This window comes from Martes martes (assembly GCF_963455335.1).
Source record: "Martes martes genome assembly, chromosome: 17".
In the NCBI taxonomy this organism is placed as follows: domain Eukaryota; kingdom Metazoa; phylum Chordata; class Mammalia; order Carnivora; family Mustelidae; genus Martes; species Martes martes.
The window spans coordinates 47190201-47207936 of NC_137905.1; the positions used below are offsets into that span (position 1 = coordinate 47190201).

At 59.1% G+C, this 17736-nt stretch overlaps 1 protein-coding gene across 1 annotated transcript; it reads left to right on the plus strand.

Moving 5' to 3' along the window:
• Positions 1–799: 799 nt before the first annotated feature.
• On the plus strand, positions 800–17492 carry ATP1A3 (ATPase Na+/K+ transporting subunit alpha 3). The gene is made up of 22 exons (XM_080829419.1): positions 800–1680; positions 1819–1878; positions 2242–2445; positions 3653–3766; positions 3884–4018; positions 4742–4859; positions 5000–5268; positions 7148–7346; positions 7424–7533; positions 7621–7755; positions 9773–9965; positions 10300–10475; positions 10565–10701; positions 10968–11118; positions 11220–11388; positions 14113–14267; positions 14344–14467; positions 15209–15354; positions 15701–15831; positions 16229–16330; positions 16813–16904; positions 17104–17492. Exons 1-22 carry the CDS (start codon positions 1678–1680, stop codon positions 17130–17132), a joined length of 2952 nt encoding a protein of 983 aa, XP_080685545.1. The 5' UTR covers positions 800–1677; the 3' UTR covers positions 17133–17492.
• Positions 17493–17736: the final 244 nt, after the last annotated feature.

Genomic DNA, 17736 nt, shown 5'->3' on the forward strand with positions numbered 1-17736 from the left:
TCCCGGCTTGGCTCTGGGCCCACAGGATCTGTCAGCAGCCCTCTCCCAGCACCTGGCCTCACCCCACCCCTCCTGCCAGCCTCCGGGGACACTGTCTTCCCCAGCTGCCCAAGCCCCCCAGACTGGCACCTCCCTCCCCCCTTCACACTGCATCCAGGGCAAGCCAGGCCTGGGACTTCTGTACCCCAAATCCCAGCCGGCTCCTAGTCTGTCCTCCAGAGACCTGACTTTGCCCATTCCTTGTTCAAAGCTGTCCGTGGCTGCCGCCAACCCCCAAGACAGAGGCCAGGGCCCACAGCTCGTCGGTCAGGGCCCCCAGGACTGGCTGTGTCCCCGTGCACATAGGAGGCTGGCTCCCAGGCTCTTGTCCCAGCTGTGACCAACCGCCGCGGTACCCTTTCCTCCACCCCCGCCGGGCCTGTGGGGCCTCCCAGGATTAGCTGGGTCCTCCGAGAGACAGAGACTGAGACACCCATGGGGCTGAGGAAGGGGCCCAGGAAAGGAGTTGGGTAGAGAAGACTGGAAGACAGGGAGAGTGACAGAGGCAGGGAGACCTGGAGCTAGAAGGACAGAGATGCCGAGATAGACCCGAGAGAGACAGACAGATGGATGGACGGGAAGGTCGCAGAGTGAGACAGCCAGAGATAGACAAGGCAATTGACACAGGAGAGGTGGAGAGGGACAGACACACCAAGCATTCCAGGGAAGACATAGCTTGAAAGTTAAAGACAGAGACTCGTGGCGGAGAGAGGCCAAGGGAAGGATGGGGACAGACGCCGAGGCGGAAATAGCGACACTCAGAGACAGTCTGAGATCCCGCAACATGGTAACTTGGAGAGAGACAGGAGCCCAGAGAGAATCCAGAGAGAGACTCAGCCAGACATGGGGAGAGATCGTTCAGGAGATGCAGACAGACATTGTATGAGACAGAGAGACATACAGAGCTGGAGATCAGACAGACGGACAGAATTATACAGAGACCCGTGCTGAGAGACTCAGACAGACAGACAGATGACTTAAAGAGATGGAGACAGAGCAGGGAGAGAAACGGCCACAGAGAGACAGAGATGGAGAGATACAGAGGTAGGAGACGGAAGAGACAAAATAGAACAATAAGATAGAAGGGGATAGAGACCTGGAGAGACAGATCCAGAGACAGAGAAGGACAGACATAGCAAGAGAAGTATACTCCAGGATCTGGGACAGGCCCAGGGAGGGGGAGAAAGAGACACAGAGATAAAGAGACACCAAGTGATTGAAGGAGAGAGAGCCACAGAGATCGGCACAGAAACAGAGACAGAAGCACGGACAGACCCAACAGAGACCCCCGGGGACAGAGACCCAGAGATAACACAGCGCCAGAGACGAGACCCACGGGCTCTGAGAGACAACCACCCAGAGACACGGGGCAGAGACAGGGGGGTGCAGACGAGTCTGACAGACCGTGACCCCCAGAGCCAGCCCTGCCCAAGGCGCACAGAAGCAGGCCAGGGTGAGGGTGGGCCCGGAGGGAGGGCGGGTGTCCCCCTTGTAACCCCTTCTCGCCCGCAGTCTGGTGGCTCTGACAGCTATCGTGTCGCCACCTCGCAGGACAAGAAAGATGACAAGGGCTCGCCCAAGAAGAGCAAGGGCGCCAAAGAGCGCAGGGACCTGGATGACCTCAAGAAGGAGGTGGCTATGGTAAGCCCCAGCCCTCGTGCCCGCACAGCCTCCCAGAGCCGAGATGTGGCTGGGGATGGGTCTCATGCTCTCAGGTCCTGCCCCAGCACCCCGAAGGCCTTGGCTCTCACTGCCTCCCCCCAAACTCTTGTTCCTCAGACAGAGCACAAGATGTCAGTGGAAGAGGTCTGCCGGAAATACAACACGGACTGTGTGCAGGTGCGGCTGGGCCTGAAGGAGGAGGACCTCTGGGAGGGGGGACTGGGGGCCTGGACTCCTGGGTCTGAGGGAGGAGGGGGCTGGGGGCCTGGACCTCTGGGTCTGAGGGAGGAGGGGGCTGGGGGCCTGGACCTCTGGGTCTGAGGGAGGAGGGGGCTGGGGGCCTGGACCTCTGGGTCTGAGGGAGGAGGGGCTGGGGGCTGGACCCCTGGGTCTGAGGGAGGAGGGGGCTGGGGACCTGGACCCCTGAGTCTGAAGGAGGAGGGGCTGGGGGCCTGAGTCCTGGGGGCCTGGGGTGCTTGTGAAGTGTTGGGGAGCCAGGGTGGCTCAAGGAGGGTCCTGTGTGAGTCCTGTGTTCCCCAGGGTCTGACCCACAGCAAAGCCCAGGAAATCCTGGCCCGGGATGGGCCCAACGCGCTCACACCACCGCCTACCACCCCCGAGTGGGTCAAGTTCTGCCGCCAGCTCTTTGGGGGTTTCTCAATCCTGCTGTGGATCGGAGCTATCCTCTGCTTCCTGGCCTACGGCATCCAGGCGGGCACAGAGGACGACCCCTCGGGCGACAACGTGAGTGCCCCCCACCCTGCCCTGCGCCAGGGCCTGGATATTTAGGGGTGCCCGCCCTGCCCTGCTTCTGGCCCCTTCTGGCTTCTCAAAGCCCACTCACAGCTGTGTCATCAGACCTGGATAATCCCTCAGCGAGAGAGCCAGAGACGGTCTTAGGAAACTGAGGCTCAGTAAAGCCAGGGAACTTCTCTGCCATATAGGGGTGGCCTTGGGGACAGTCATCGCCTGAAAGACTCCCCCCCTCAAAAAAAATGAGTGCCCTTGTGTAGAAAGGCAGGCACACCTGGCTGCTGAGCTGCCAGGACACATCCCCCAACGCAGGGGACACACGGGGACACGGTGGCAGCAGACCCCGTGCCTGGGAATACAGACCTGCATGCTGACCCCGTGGAGATCTTTGTACACGCACATGCACAAATGTGCGGAATCAACACCGTCACTCCTAGATACGGACTCAGACACAGCTGCCTAGTTCCGACACACAGGCAGGGACACCGATGCAGATGGATAGACACAGGAACTCAGACCTGCGCAGAGCTGCAGGCCCAGCCTGGGGACAGATAGACTGCCTGTGATTCAGGCAGAGACAGAGCGTATTCCTAGACTTTGGAACCCAGGGCGCCTGGCTGGTCCAGTCGGAGGAACATGCGACACTTGACCTCAGAGTCCTGAGTTCGAGCCCCACGTTGGGTACAGAGATTACCCCAAAATAAATAAGAAAATAAACAAAACCTAAAAGGAAATTTAAAACGCACACAGGCAGATAGACAGACACGGAGTCTCAGACCCAGGCAGAGAGAGACGGAGAGACAGAGATCCACACCCAGAGACCTACACACGAACAGTCCCACCAGTTTAAAGCCAGGCATGCAGCCCGGCAGAGAGACAGACACATTGACCTGAGCGCAGGACACACATGTGCACGGATAATAACGTACTTCTCAAACACAGGCAGAAAGACAGACGGAGGGACACACAAAATAGAGAGATTGACTGACCTAGAGACACATACACCCACGTGCAGAGAGAGGGGCCCGAACAGGCAGATGGACACACGGACCCTCGAGTAGACACAGCCTGGGGTCAGGCACACAAATACGGAGCCCCCTGCCCCCTGTTGACTCGGCGTGCCCTTCCTGGATCCCACACCTCTCGGGTTGAGCCTGGGAGGGAGCGGCTCTGAGGTGCGGCCCTGTTTCCCCCACAGCTGTACCTGGGCATCGTGCTGGCTGCTGTGGTCATCATCACGGGCTGCTTCTCCTACTACCAGGAGGCCAAGAGCTCCAAGATCATGGAGTCCTTCAAGAACATGGTGCCCCAGGTGAGGGGGGCTCGGAAGGGGGCGGGTGGGAGCGGGAGGTAGGAAGGTGGTGGTGAGGGGTGCCATCCAAGCCCAGGTGGAGGGCGGGGCACTGACTCCTCTCCGTTGGGCCCCCAGCAAGCCCTGGTGATCCGCGAGGGTGAGAAGATGCAGGTGAACGCCGAGGAGGTGGTGGTCGGGGACCTTGTGGAGATCAAGGGTGGAGACCGAGTCCCAGCCGACCTACGGATCATCTCAGCCCATGGTTGCAAGGTGGGACCAGGACCTGGGACCCAGCTCTGTCCTTCCTGAAGTGGCTCTGGGGCCCAGGCCCCCAGCTCCGCCTCCCTCAGACCCAGGGGTCCAGGAACCCAGTCCCTCCTCCCTCTCAGACCCAGGAGTCCAGGGCCCCAGCCCCTCCTCCCTCAGACCCAGGAGTCCAAGCCCCCAGCCCCTCCCTCAGACCAGGGTTCCAGGACCCCAGTCCCTCCTCCCTCAGACCCAGGGTTCTAGGCCCCAGCCCCTCCTCCCTCAGACCAGGGTTCCAGGCCCCCACCTCTCCTCCCTCAGACCTGAGTCCAGGCCCCTAGCCACCTTCTCTGTCAGGCTCAGGAGTCTAGACCCTTAGCCTCCCCTCCCTCAAAGCTAAGAGTCCCACCCTCAGCCTTTTCCTCCCTCAGACCCGAGAGTCCAGGCCCCCAACCCCCTCCTTCCTCAAACCCATGGGCCAGGCGCCCACCCCTTCCTCCCCCAGGACCCAGGAGTCCAGGCCCCTTGTCCCTACCCCCCGGACCCATCAATACCTTAGACCTTGGCAAGCCGCCTCTGCTTCCCACCTTCGGGAACCCAATCTCTGGCCCCCAGACACCACTCACTCACCCAGGCGTCCAGGCTTCTACTTACGACCTCCGCGGGTACAGCCTTGGCTCCAGTGTCCTCTGGACAAGTGCCCCCTGACCCCAGGGCTGAGCCCTCTCTCCTTTCACCCACCCTCAGGTGGACAACTCCTCCCTGACCGGCGAATCAGAACCGCAGACCCGCTCCCCTGACTGCACCCACGACAACCCCTTGGAGACCCGGAACATCACCTTCTTCTCTACCAACTGCGTGGAAGGTGCGGCAGGGCCTGGTGGGGGCCCCCAGGTTGGGGCGGGGCTGGTCCAGACAGAGGGCTCTGTGTCTGGGACTCAGGGTCCCTTTGGACCTTGCCCAGACCCCACCCGCAGCTCAGCCTGCTCCCCTCTGGACCCACAGGCACGGCTCGTGGCGTGGTGGTGGCTACGGGTGACCGCACTGTCATGGGCCGCATTGCCACGCTGGCTTCAGGCCTGGAGGTGGGCAAGACGCCCATCGCCATCGAGATCGAGCATTTCATCCAGCTGATCACCGGCGTGGCTGTCTTCCTGGGCGTGTCCTTCTTCATCCTGTCCCTCATTCTCGGGTACACCTGGCTGGAGGCTGTCATCTTCCTCATCGGCATCATCGTGGCCAATGTCCCCGAGGGCCTGCTGGCCACCGTCACTGTAAGGCCCGGACCCCCGTGTTTGAGGGAGGAGGGGCAGGGGGGCCTGACTGCCACATTCCTGAGGAGGATGGCTTGTGCCCCGAGGGCTGAGCCTCCTCGGTCTTGAATGACGGGGTCTGGGGGCTCCGGAGGGCTTCTTAACAAAGCAGATGGAAATCTCAGGGCACACTGCGAGGCACAAAGGGCCAACAGCCTGTCACGTTCTTTTTTCTTTTTTGAGAAAGAGAGGGAGGGAGGGAGGAAGCAAGAGGGGGACGGGGCAGATCCCAAGCAGACTCCAGGCTCAGCGCAGAGCCCGACACAGGGCTTGATCCCACGACCCCGAGATCATGACCTGAGCCGAAACCAAGAGTCAGACGCTCAACCGACTGAGCCACCTGGGCACCCCCTCAGTTCTATCACTTTCTAAGTTAAGTTACATGATTAAGAAGTCCACCCCCGTGGGGCTCCCGGTTGGCTCAGTCAGGAGAGCACATGACTCTCGATCTCCAGGTTGTGAGTTCTAGCCCCACGTTGGGTGTAGAGATTACTTAAAAATAAAATCTTTTTTTTTTTTTTTATTTGACAGACAGAGATCACAAGTAGGCAGAGAGACAGGCAGAGAGAGAGGAGAAAGCAGGCTCCCTGGGGAGCAGAGAGCCCGATCCCAGGACCCTAGGATCATGACCTCAGCCGAAGGCAGAGGCTTTAACCCTCTGAGCCACCCAGGCGCCCCCAAAATAAAATCTTAAAAAAAAAAAAAAGGAAGTCCACCTTCATGGTAAAAGGTCCAAAGAATACATTAAAATAGTTAAAAAAAAAAATAATGCCCCCACCCCGCCCTGCCGCCCAGTGGTCTGCCCCACCATAGAAGTGCATTGTCTACACAGCTACCTGGCCAGTGCAGGCGTATTCCAGCCAGTGGGTCAGTGCTTACGGCACATAGACCCGACCGTCCCAGGAATTCTCTTCGTCTGCTTGATTCTTTTTTTTTTTTTTTAAGATTTTATTTATTTGAGAGAGACAAAGAGAGAGAATGCACACAGGCAGGGGGGAGGGCAGAGGGAGAGGCAGGCTCCCTACTGAGCAGGGAGCCCAATGTGGGACTCGATCCCAGGACCCCGAGATCATGACACGAGTTGAAGGCCCACGCTTAATGACTGAGCCACCCAGGCGTCCCCGCCTGCTTGATTTTTTTCACTGAATATATCCTGCAGTGTTTTCCCCATTGGCTGTTCAAATGGTAGGTCGGGAGCTCTTTATCAATATGGGGTCACACATACGGACGCCCTGCTGTGATTCTGGGCGCAGGCAGGTGGGCGGCACGCAGACTGACCTCCCCAAGAGCCCCCTTGAGACCTTGTCCAGCTTCTTCCCCCCAACCCAAAGTTAACCCCTACCCAGGCTCCCAGCAGCATCACTGTACTGACAGCGATAGAATAATTGAGTCCAGATAGAATAATTGAGTCCAGACCCCCGTTTCGGGCTCAGTTTTGTGCCAGGCACGATGGTCTTGAACCGCATCCTCACAGGTGCAGGTGGTGGGGACCTGCTTTCTCGTGGCTCTGGATTATTCCGTATTTTTTGTCCCGTGGTTTATTCACCCCTTCTGTCGTTCGTAGAGGTTTTGGTTTTCTCTCGTTCGGGATGGTTCTAAAGGCTGCTGCTGTGCACAGAGCAGTGACTGGCTTTGGGGGCTCACGTCCAAGCCTGTGATTGTTGGTCTGTGCCTCGGGGTGGACCTGCCGGACAGCACCAGGCTTCCGAATGTCTGTCTGTCCTGTTGCTGTTTGATGTTAGGGCAGGTCGTGGGTGCTTGCGGTGCTGGTGCGAGCCTGCCACCGGGCTCCACACCCCCCGCCCCCCATGACTGTGATTGTGACCGGCCCGCCCCCTAGGTGTGTCTGACGCTGACAGCCAAACGCATGGCCCGGAAGAACTGCCTGGTGAAAAACCTGGAGGCCGTCGAGACCCTGGGCTCCACCTCCACCATCTGCTCGGACAAGACAGGGACCCTCACCCAGAACCGCATGACGGTCGCCCACATGTGGTTTGACAACCAGATCCATGAGGCCGACACCACAGAGGACCAGTCAGGTGAGGCTAGGGCCCTGGCGGGGACCACGGGGGTCTGGCCCCAAGGCGCTGTGACAGGGGACACGTGCCTCCTTCAGGCACTTCGTTCGACAAGAGCTCGCACACCTGGGTGGCCCTGTCCCACATCGCTGGACTCTGCAATCGAGCCGTCTTCAAGGGAGGTCAGGACAACATCCCTGTGCTCAAGGTGGGTCCAGCTGCCCCCTTGCCTCGGTCCTGCCTGTGGCCACGGCCGTTGCCGCTGCTCTGCTCTGATGGCCCTCTGTCCCCACAGAGGGACGTGGCCGGCGATGCCTCCGAGTCTGCCCTGCTCAAGTGCATCGAGCTGTCCTCTGGCTCCGTGAAGCTGATGCGCGAACGTAACAAGAAAGTGGCCGAGATTCCCTTCAATTCCACCAACAAATACCAGGTACTCTGGGCTGTCTGGCCTGAGAGCCAGCCTGGACCTCCAGGTCTCAATCGTGCCTTTACGCGGTCCCCTCTGCCCCACTGCCCCCTTGCTTTGGACAAGTTACTAACCTTCCAGAGCCTTGGTTTCACCATCCGGGAAATGGGAATGACAGCATCCACCTGATTAGGTGAGGAACAGGGTGACCGAGGAGTGAGAGCAAGGTCTCTGTCAGAGTGGGAGGCAGAGGAATGGAGATCTTTCTATAGTGGAGAGGGGGCCCACCAGAGAGCTCTCATTCATTCTGCAATCCTTGGCTGAGCCATCAGCGCATGTCAGGAACACGTTTTAGGTGCTGGGATACCTGTGACACCTGCGGCAGTGAGTGATACAGTGGAGTCCCTCCCTCTGGTGCTAGAAGACAATGACAAAAGCATGAGGAAATACAGAATATCAGAATATGCTGGCTGCGGGTGTCTGGGGCAAGAGTGTTTTAGGCAGGGGGCACAGCCTGTACAAAGGTCCTGAGGCAGGAGTGTATTGATGTTTGAACGATAGCCAGACAGCCAGGATGGTGGAGCAGGAAGCCAGGGAGTGTGCTGGAGGAAAGGGCACTGGGTACCTGGGCAGGAGCCATCGGGCTCGTGGGCCGGGGAGAGGACTCAGGTGTGACTCTTAAGAGGGACGTAAGCCACGGGAGGGCTCTGTGCAGAGGAACAGTGGGGCCTGACTCACATTTTTATTTTTTATTATTTTTTAAGATTTTGTTTATTTATTTGACAGAGATCACAAGTAGTCAGAGAGGCAGGCAGAGAGAGAGGAGGAAGCAGGCTCCCCGCTGAGCAGAGAGCCCGATGCGGGGCTCGATCCCAGGACCCTGGGAGCATGACCTGAGCCGAAGGCAGAGGCTTTAACCCACGGAGCCACCCAGGCACCCCTTGGCTCACATTTTTAAAAAGAGTTTCACTGAGATATCATTCATCTATCCTAGATCACCCACATGAAGTACATAACTCAGCATTTTGGGTTGTTCACAGATACGTGCAGTCAGCTCCACAATTATGGAACTTTCCATCACATCAAAAAGAAGCCTCGCGCTTCTCAGTGCTTGTCCCCCTCCTTCCCCATCTCTCTGATCCCTCAGCAACCACTTGTCTACTTTCTGTCTCTCTGCATTGGTCTATTCTGGACATTTCGTATAAACGGAACCCTGGGACACGTGGGGTTTCGTAGCTGGCGTCTTCCATTTCATGTGATGTTCTTAGTGGTCACTCCCGCTGTGGTGTGTGTCGGTCCCCCAGACCTCTCTGTGGCTGGGCAGTGTGGCGTTGCCCGCACAGGCCCGTTCGTTGGTCCGTTCATCTGCCTTTGGACGCTAGAGCCCTTCGCCCCTTTGCGCTACCGTGTGTGATGCCACTGGGAACTTCCCACACACGTTTCCTTGTGGCCAAACTTTGGCTGTCTCTCGGGTGTGTGCTTGGGAATGGCTGGCTCACAGAGTGACTCTACCTGGAGCCTTTTGAGGGCTGCCACACTGTTTGCCAAAGTGGCTGCCCCGTGTCCCACTGACTCATCTCTCTTAAAGACTCCTCCTGGCTGCTGGGGGGAGGAAGTACTATGGGCTGCGGAGGGCAACACGGAGCCTTGGCATGGTAGGGGGTGGCCAGCCGGGGAGGGCAGGGGGAGGTGAGGCAAGGTCAGAAGCTGAGTGTATTTGAGAGGGGAGCTGGGCAAGACAGGGAGAGAGAGACGTATCCTAAGGATGGCCGAGATTTCTGCGAGCAAGCCCCATGGGCTGAAACATCTGTGAGACAGACAGAAATGGGCAGGGGTGAGCTTCGATCTCTGGGAGAAACTCCAAGAAACAGATGGAGATCTCTTGGGTAGAGAGTTTGGGGCAGAGAGTTTTGCATTCTGGGGGAGCCCCCGCTGTGGTCTGTCCCGGCCTCCATGGCTCTGGGCGGAGGGTGGGGGCCGTCCTCTCCCCCCGCTGGGTCTGCCGAGGCTCAGGCAAGCCCGCCCTCCGGCCTCTCCACAGCTCTCCATCCATGAGACTGAGGACCCCAACGACAACCGCTATCTGCTGGTGATGAAGGGAGCCCCTGAGCGCATCCTGGACCGGTGCTCCACCATCCTGCTACAGGGCAAGGAGCAGCCGCTGGACGAGGAGATGAAGGAAGCCTTCCAGAACGCCTACCTCGAGCTCGGCGGCCTGGGCGAGCGAGTGCTGGGTACGCACTTCGGGAGGGGCTGACCTGGGGCAGGGGCTCGGCCAGCTTGCAGGGTGGGGGTGGGGTCCTTGAGGGTATGGGGAGGGGTGTGAGTCTCCCCAGAATCTGGCTCAGAATAGGGCCTCCCAGAATGCGCCGTGAATGAATGGATGGATGAACGAGTGAGTGTGTGTGTGTATGAATGAGAGAAGGCATCTTTAGGGGGTGAATGTTGACAGTCCCCACCGGCCGGGGCTGCCCTGACTGCAGGGATCCTCGCGGTGCAGGGCCATGGACCGGGAGGGTGGCCATCCAAGGTGGGAGCCCTCACGCCCTCACCCCATCCTGCCGTCAGGTTTCTGCCATTACTACCTGCCCGAGGAGCAGTTCCCCAAGGGCTTCGCCTTCGACTGCGACGACGTGAACTTTACCACAGATAACCTCTGCTTCGTCGGCCTCATGTCCATGATCGACCCGCCCCGAGCGGCTGTCCCCGATGCGGTGGGCAAGTGTCGCAGCGCCGGCATCAAGGTGTGGCCTGGGGCAGCCGGGGGGTGGGGCTGGGGCCCTCCGGGGGGTGCCAGCAGTAAGACTGGATCATCCCCGCCCAATGCCCACAGGTCATCATGGTCACGGGTGATCACCCCATCACGGCCAAGGCCATCGCCAAGGGCGTGGGCATCATCTCCGAGGGCAATGAGACAGTGGAGGACATCGCTGCCCGGCTCAACATTCCAGTCAGCCAGGTCAACCCCCGGTGAGACCCCCCCCCCGCCCCACCTTCCTTCTGGCTCTTAGCACCTGGTCCCACGCCCCCTCCACGTGCGGGGACTGGCCGGGTGGGGCAGGGCTGCCTCGGAGCTTCACTGTTCACAGCCCTGTGACCCTGGGCAAGTCACTTACACTTCCTGAGCCTTGGTTTCAGAGCCCCGTCCTCCCACCTCTCCTGTCTGTGGGTTCGGCCGGCCTGGCTGGCTGTCCATGCTTCCCCACGTGTCCTGACCGGCCCTCTGCTCTTCCCAGGGACGCCAAGGCCTGTGTGATCCATGGCACCGACCTCAAGGACTTCACCTCAGAGCAGATCGATGAGATCCTGCAGAACCACACCGAGATCGTCTTCGCCCGCACGTCCCCCCAGCAGAAGCTCATTATCGTGGAAGGCTGTCAGAGACAGGTGGGCTTGGCCTGAGGCCTCCTCGGAGGAGGGGGCTGCAACCCGGAGGAGGGGGCTGGAGCCAGGCCTCTGGGCGTCACCCTCACCCCCTCTCCCTCCAGGGAGCCATCGTGGCTGTGACTGGGGATGGTGTGAATGACTCCCCCGCCCTGAAGAAGGCCGACATTGGCGTGGCCATGGGCATCGCCGGCTCGGATGTGTCTAAGCAGGCAGCGGACATGATTCTGCTGGACGACAACTTTGCCTCCATCGTCACGGGCGTGGAGGAGGGTGAGTTGGCCGGGGAGGTCCTGGAGACTGGGGTTCCTGCAGGAGGCCCTGAGAGGGGCAAGAGGAACCGACCAGGGCTGTGGCGGAATGCGTAGTAGGGAGACACCAGAACACTTCCGAGCCGCCTGTGGAGCCTGAAACTAGTCCTTTCCATCCTTCTTCCCCGCAGTGGGGTTGGGGGCTCCCTGGGGACAGGGCTGAGCTGACACATTTCTGGGGCCCAGTCTGGTGAGCAAGGTAGACGCAGAAGCATTTTTAAAACCTGAAAGTGCAACCACGGGGAAGCCGAGGGTCCTTCGGGAGCCTCATAGAGGCCCCTCGCCCAGCCTGGGGTCAGGGGGCGAGGAAGCTTCTAGAGTAGACAGGAATCAGTGTACGGAGTCCCAGGAGCCAAGCTGGAACATTCAAGGAGAGTAGTGCCTGGGGAGGGAGCTGTTGGCAGAGCGACAGAGCGCACACAGGCAAGGCGCCGGGAGGTTGCCCGTGTGTGGGGCTGGACCTGGCGTCTGGGGCTGGGGACACCGAACCCAGGCTGCAGAGCCCATGGACACCGCCGCCTCCTGACAGGCTTTAATGAGGCCCCAGATGGAGCTGGTTCACATTTAATTTTATTCTGATCATCAAAGCAATTCCCGATAATTATAGGAAATGTAGACAAGCATTAGGAAGAAAATTGGAACCACCCATTACCTCACCATCCAGAAATAATCACTACTCCTGCTCTGTGCATTCTCCTCCCGCTCCTCTCTCCCTTTGGCAGTGTCCCCAGGGTAAAAAAAGAATGCATGATAAAAGAGAATGCCAGCAGTAAAGCTGAGCCTAAAGTGACAAATGAGATGCCCTTATCCCTTGCCTCTTGGTCCCCGAAGACAAGACACCGTGGGTAACCCTTTCTTCTTCCCCAAGACGTCTGTGTGTATGCGGGGCACGCCCTTGTGGGAACACTGGTCACACCTTCCACACTTGTACTGGGCTCCCACCTTGTGCCTCCTGCCTGGTGCGGGATAGACAGCTGTGAGCAGAGACACTGTCCCTCCCCTCCAGGAGCCGGGAGGGGCGGCTTTAGACAAGTTAACAAACGGATTGTGACATAACACACATAGTTGTAAATTGCAGCAAGTGCCGCCGAGAAACTCACAAGTGGGACGCCATGGCAGGTAACAACCGTGGCCCTACCCACATTGGGCGGGCAAGGCAGGCCTCTCGGAGGTGGGAAACACAAAGAAACCCACAAAGTTTAACTTCCAGTAGGGGAAGTTCAGGTATACCGCAGAGCAAAGAGCATAGGGAACCCCCATGTCCCCATCCCCCAGTTCCCTCATGACCCCTCTTGTCTCAACACACACACTGGATTACGTTGAAGTACATTTCAGTCCTCATTGCCTCCATCAATACCAGCAGTTTGTGGAAGGCTGAGCACGCACGGCAGGAACAGGGAAGAGCGGGTCTTACTTTTACACAAAGGTGATCTGACCATTCGTACCACGGGGCAGCCTGCCTTTCTTTTTCCACGTGAATGACATACCTTGTTGCTCATGCCTCTCAGCGCACCCTGGAGGGTGGGAGGAGGTGCTGGCTGTGTTAGTCTTTACCTTCTTTTTTTTTTTTTTTTAAAGATTTTATTTATTTATTTGACAGAGAGATCACAAGTAGGCAGAGAGGCAGGCAGAGAGAGAGGAGGAAGCAGGCTCCCCGCTGAGCAGAGAGCCCGATGTGGGGCTTGATCCCAGGACCCTGAGAATGTGGGCCTCGATCCCAGGACCCTGGGATCACGACCTGAGCCGAAGGCAGAGGCTTTAACCCACTGAGCCACCCAGGCACCCCAGTCTTTACCTTCTTTTATTTACTTTTTTAATTTTAAATATTTTCTTTATTTATTGAGGGGGAGGGGCAGAGGGAGAAGCAGGCTCCCCACTGAGCAGGGATCCCAAGACGGGGCTCCATCCCTGGACTCCGGGATCATGACCTGAGCTGAAGGCAGATGCTTAACCCACTGAGCCACCCAGCTGCCCCAGCTTCTTTTTACTTTATACACACCGGACTGATTGAGTTTGTATCAAGAGAGGACATGCGTCCAGTAAGCTGGGCAGTTTGCTGAATTTTTACACGCATACACACCCAGGCAACCACCAGACCCCGACCAAGATAAAGAACATTTCCAGCTCCATCAGGTTCCCTCCGGCCCATAGCTCCCCGCCCAGAAATAGGCTGTAACTTGACTCTGAGCACCAGGCAATAGTCTTGAACCTCCTCTAAATGGAGGCATGGGATATGAGCACTTTTGTGTCTGGCTTTTTTCACTCCACATAACATCTATGAAATTCATCCGTGGAGCTGGGTGTGTGAGTAGCTCGTTCCTTTTCCTTGTCTGTTGTAGGGAGGGATGGTAGGTCGTTCATTCATCGACTCCCGTCCTGATGGCCATTGGGGTCAGTTCTGGGTTTTGGTGATGGGGACTAACGCTATGGTGAACCTTCTCGTACTTGTTTTTTGGTGGGCGTAAACACTCCTTTAAACCTGGGAGTAGGATTTCCAGGTCAGTAGAGTAGGGGGGTGTTAACTTTAATACAAACCGCCCAGTGGTGTTCCCAAGTGGCTATTTCTCAGGCACGTTCGAACAGGGCGCCGCGGTGCGTGTTTGTGCAGGAAGGCGGGCAGGTGGGAGGGTGGATTGGAAGGAGCGGGGTCCAGGGTGCCCGGGATCTGAGCCTGCCCCTGCCACAGGCCGCCTGATCTTTGACAACCTGAAGAAGTCCATCGCCTACACACTGACCAGCAACATCCCTGAGATCACGCCCTTCCTGCTGTTCATCATGGCCAACATCCCCCTGCCTCTGGGCACCATCACCATCCTCTGCATCGACCTGGGCACTGACATGGTGAGTCCCAGCCACCCTCTGGGCCCCACGAGGGGAGGGTCCCCCGCTCCCAGCTCACGCAGCCTCTCCTGCCCAGGTGCCTGCCATCTCATTGGCATACGAAGCTGCAGAGAGCGACATCATGAAGAGACAGCCCAGGAACCCCCGCACTGACAAACTGGTCAATGAGAGGCTCATCAGTATGGCCTACGGGCAGATTGGTGAGGACTTGGGGACCCCACCTGGTTCATGGCTGGATGCCCAGTACCTGGCCCACAGTGGGCACTCTGGAACCTTCTGTTGGATGAGTGGGGTGAAAGCAGGATTTGCTGCTAGAGATTTGGGGGTGACTGGTAGATGAGTGGTGCTCCCCAGGGTGGGACCAGTACAGGCGGAGGACAGGCCTGGGGGGTGCATCTGGGGGGCAAATGGGACACCCAGGGGCAGATCAGGATTGGCCCCAGGCTGGCTACCTCAGAGCCCACTGCTCCACCCTCCTCCATGGTGGGGAAGACAAGATCTGACCATGAGCGCTCTGAGGGCAGGAGTGAGCCCCCATCCCTTCCCTCCTCACCCTGCTGCTGGAAGTGCATGTGTGGAGCCTTAGAGATGCTGAGCTCCCTGTTGCTGGGAGTATCCCAGAAGGCAGAGGCTTCATGGTGGTGGTCAGAGGCCCGGGGAGATCATTCCTGCATTGAGGAGCCTGTCAGACTGAAACCCCGGGGGTTCTCAGGGACTCCCTGATGTTTATTAGGGGGCCTGGTTCTGGTGGGCGAGAGCCTCTGGGTGAGTCTCTTCCCTGAGGCTCCTGTCCCAGGTGGCCATGGCAGGCACCCGCCACCAGGTGGCGCTGTCGGGTCGCCAGCTGGGAGCTGCCCCCCTTCCCCACTGTGGAGTCTCACTGCGAGGTGCCCCGGGCTGGCCCCGACCTGAACCTCTCCTCGTCTCCTCCCCACCTCCAGGAATGATCCAGGCTCTTGGTGGCTTCTTTTCCTACTTTGTGATCCTGGCAGAAAATGGCTTCTTGCCCAGCAACCTGGTGGGCATCCGGCTAAACTGGGACGACCGCACCGTCAACGACCTGGAGGACAGTTACGGACAGCAGTGGGTGAGTGGGCGGCCCCACGGCATTGGTGAGGGGGCTCCTGGTCAGCGCCCCTGCCTGCAGCAGGCAGGAGCCCCCATTCACTGTTCCAGCCACGGGGTGGGGCTGCCTCCTAGGATGGTCCTTCTGCCGGGGGCTCAGGCCTCCTGGCACTCTCAGCCCAGCCTACCGAGGTACCCGCCACCTCTGGTCTCGCTCTCTCCCACCTGCCACAGAGGGGAGGTCCCATCGGGACAGAGCCTCTGCCCCACCCCCCAGGGCTGGTGCAGGGGGTGCAGACACGGGGCACGTGGGGCCTGGCTGTGGGGGTGCTGACAGCCACCCCGCATGCTTGTCATCGCTGCTGCAGACGTACGAGCAGAGGAAGGTGGTGGAGTTCACATGCCACACGGCCTTCTTCGTGAGCATCGTGGTTGTCCAGTGGGCCGACTTGATCATCTGCAAGACCCGAAGAAACTCCGTCTTCCAGCAGGGCATGAAGTGAGGGCCGGCAGCACGAGGCTCTGTTCTGTCCCATCCATGCATCCGTCTGTCCCTCCCCACATGTGCCACGCGTCCATCTTTGCCCCTGAGTGATCTCCTCGAGTGGTCCCATCTATCGTGGATTCCTTCTGTGTGTCTTTCCGTGTGTGTGTGTGTGTGTGTTGGGGGGGCAGGGGTGTCACTTTTGGGGTCCCCTTCCCACGCCTGTCTGCGTGTTGCTGTCTCTGTCTGTCCGCCTTTCTCTTTCTGTTGCCAACTCTCTGTCTCCCGTTCGTCCCTCTGTCTGTGCGACTCCGGGGCTGTCTGTCTCCGTCCATCTCAGCCTGTGCCTGGCTCTGGGGGGCTGGGGGCTGGCTCAGTCCTCTGAACCAGCCCCGCCTGTGCCTTCATCCAGGAACAAGATCCTGATCTTTGGGCTGTTTGAGGAGACGGCGCTCGCTGCCTTCTTGTCCTACTGCCCTGGCATGGACGTGGCCCTCCGCATGTACCCGCTCAAGTGAGTGCCCCTCGCCCTCCTGCCTCCCGCTTCCCGCCTCCCCCTCCGGGAGCTTCCAAGGAGCCTTCCCCGTGGGACATCCTCCCTGGCCCCAGCGGATCTCAAGCCTCACTTCTCCTACTGTCTCCTTGGACCATCCACCATCACAGTCCCTGTTCTTTTTTTTTTTCTTTAAGATTTTATTATCTTTAAGTCATCTCTGCACCCAACGTGGGGCTCAAACTCACAACCCTGAGATGGAGAGCCGCCCGCTCCACCGACTGAGCCGGCCTGGTGCCCCCGAGTCTCTGTTCTGATGCCCCGGAGCCCTCCCCCATGGACGTCCTCGCAGGGGGGCCCCTGCAGGCCCCAGTCCCCAGCCTCAGCCAGAGGGCGAGGGAGAATTCCCACCCCCCAGGGTGGCCTTCTGTTCTCCAGACTTGGCCTCTGTGTCCCCCAGGACGGCCCCTCACCCACACCCCCCTGCTCTCCTGTCTCTGCAGGCCCAGCTGGTGGTTCTGTGCCTTCCCCTACAGTTTCCTCATCTTCGTCTACGACGAGATCCGCAAACTTATCCTGCGCAGGAACCCCGGGGGTGAGGGGGCTCCCTGGGTGCGGGGCGAGGCTGGGGGGCAGGGGTGCAGTTGGGGGGCGGGGGGCAGAGCGCTGTGCCAACCTCTCTGTCTCCCCCACATCCCTCCTCCTCTCTGCCTGGCTCTACGGTCCCCCTCCTCTCGGTCTCTGTCCTGTGCCCTTTTCCATGTCTCTTTCTCTTTCTCTCTCTTTGTCTCCAGGTTGGGTGGAGAAGGAAACCTACTACTGACCTCACCCCCCCCCACATCGCCCATCTCTTCCCTGCCCCCCAAGCCCAGGACAGCCCCCACCAGTCCCCCCATTTTGTATTCTGGGGGAGGGGCCCTCTCTCCCCATGGCCCCACCTTGGCCCCTACCCCCTCAATTTATCTCCTGCCTCCCCACCGACCCCCCCTGGCTGGCTTCTCTCTCCAACCCCTCCCGGCCCCCCTCTCCCCACTCTCTTTTCTGTGTCACTGTTCCTCTCCCTCTCCTCTTCCTCCCCATCCCCTCTGCGCCCCCTCCCTGGGCTCTTTTTTATTCCCCCTCACCCCCGGCTGACGCCATCTCTGGTTCTGGACAATTATCAAATATATCAGTGGGGAGAGAGAAGTGTGTGTGCGTTGTGCTTGGTTTCTGGCCCTGAGGGTGGGGGCGGGTGGCTTCCCCGGCGCTGGCATCCGTGGCCGGTGACCCAAACAACCCCAGGAGCCACAGAATCACGGAGTCACCAAGTCATTGGGTTTTAGACCCAACTGAGGTTACAATGGGAGCAGCTTCAAATCACTGGGCAGTGGGATTATGGGATCAGAGCAGGGCAGAGGAAGAGAGTCAGACTCAAAGGGGAAGGGAGG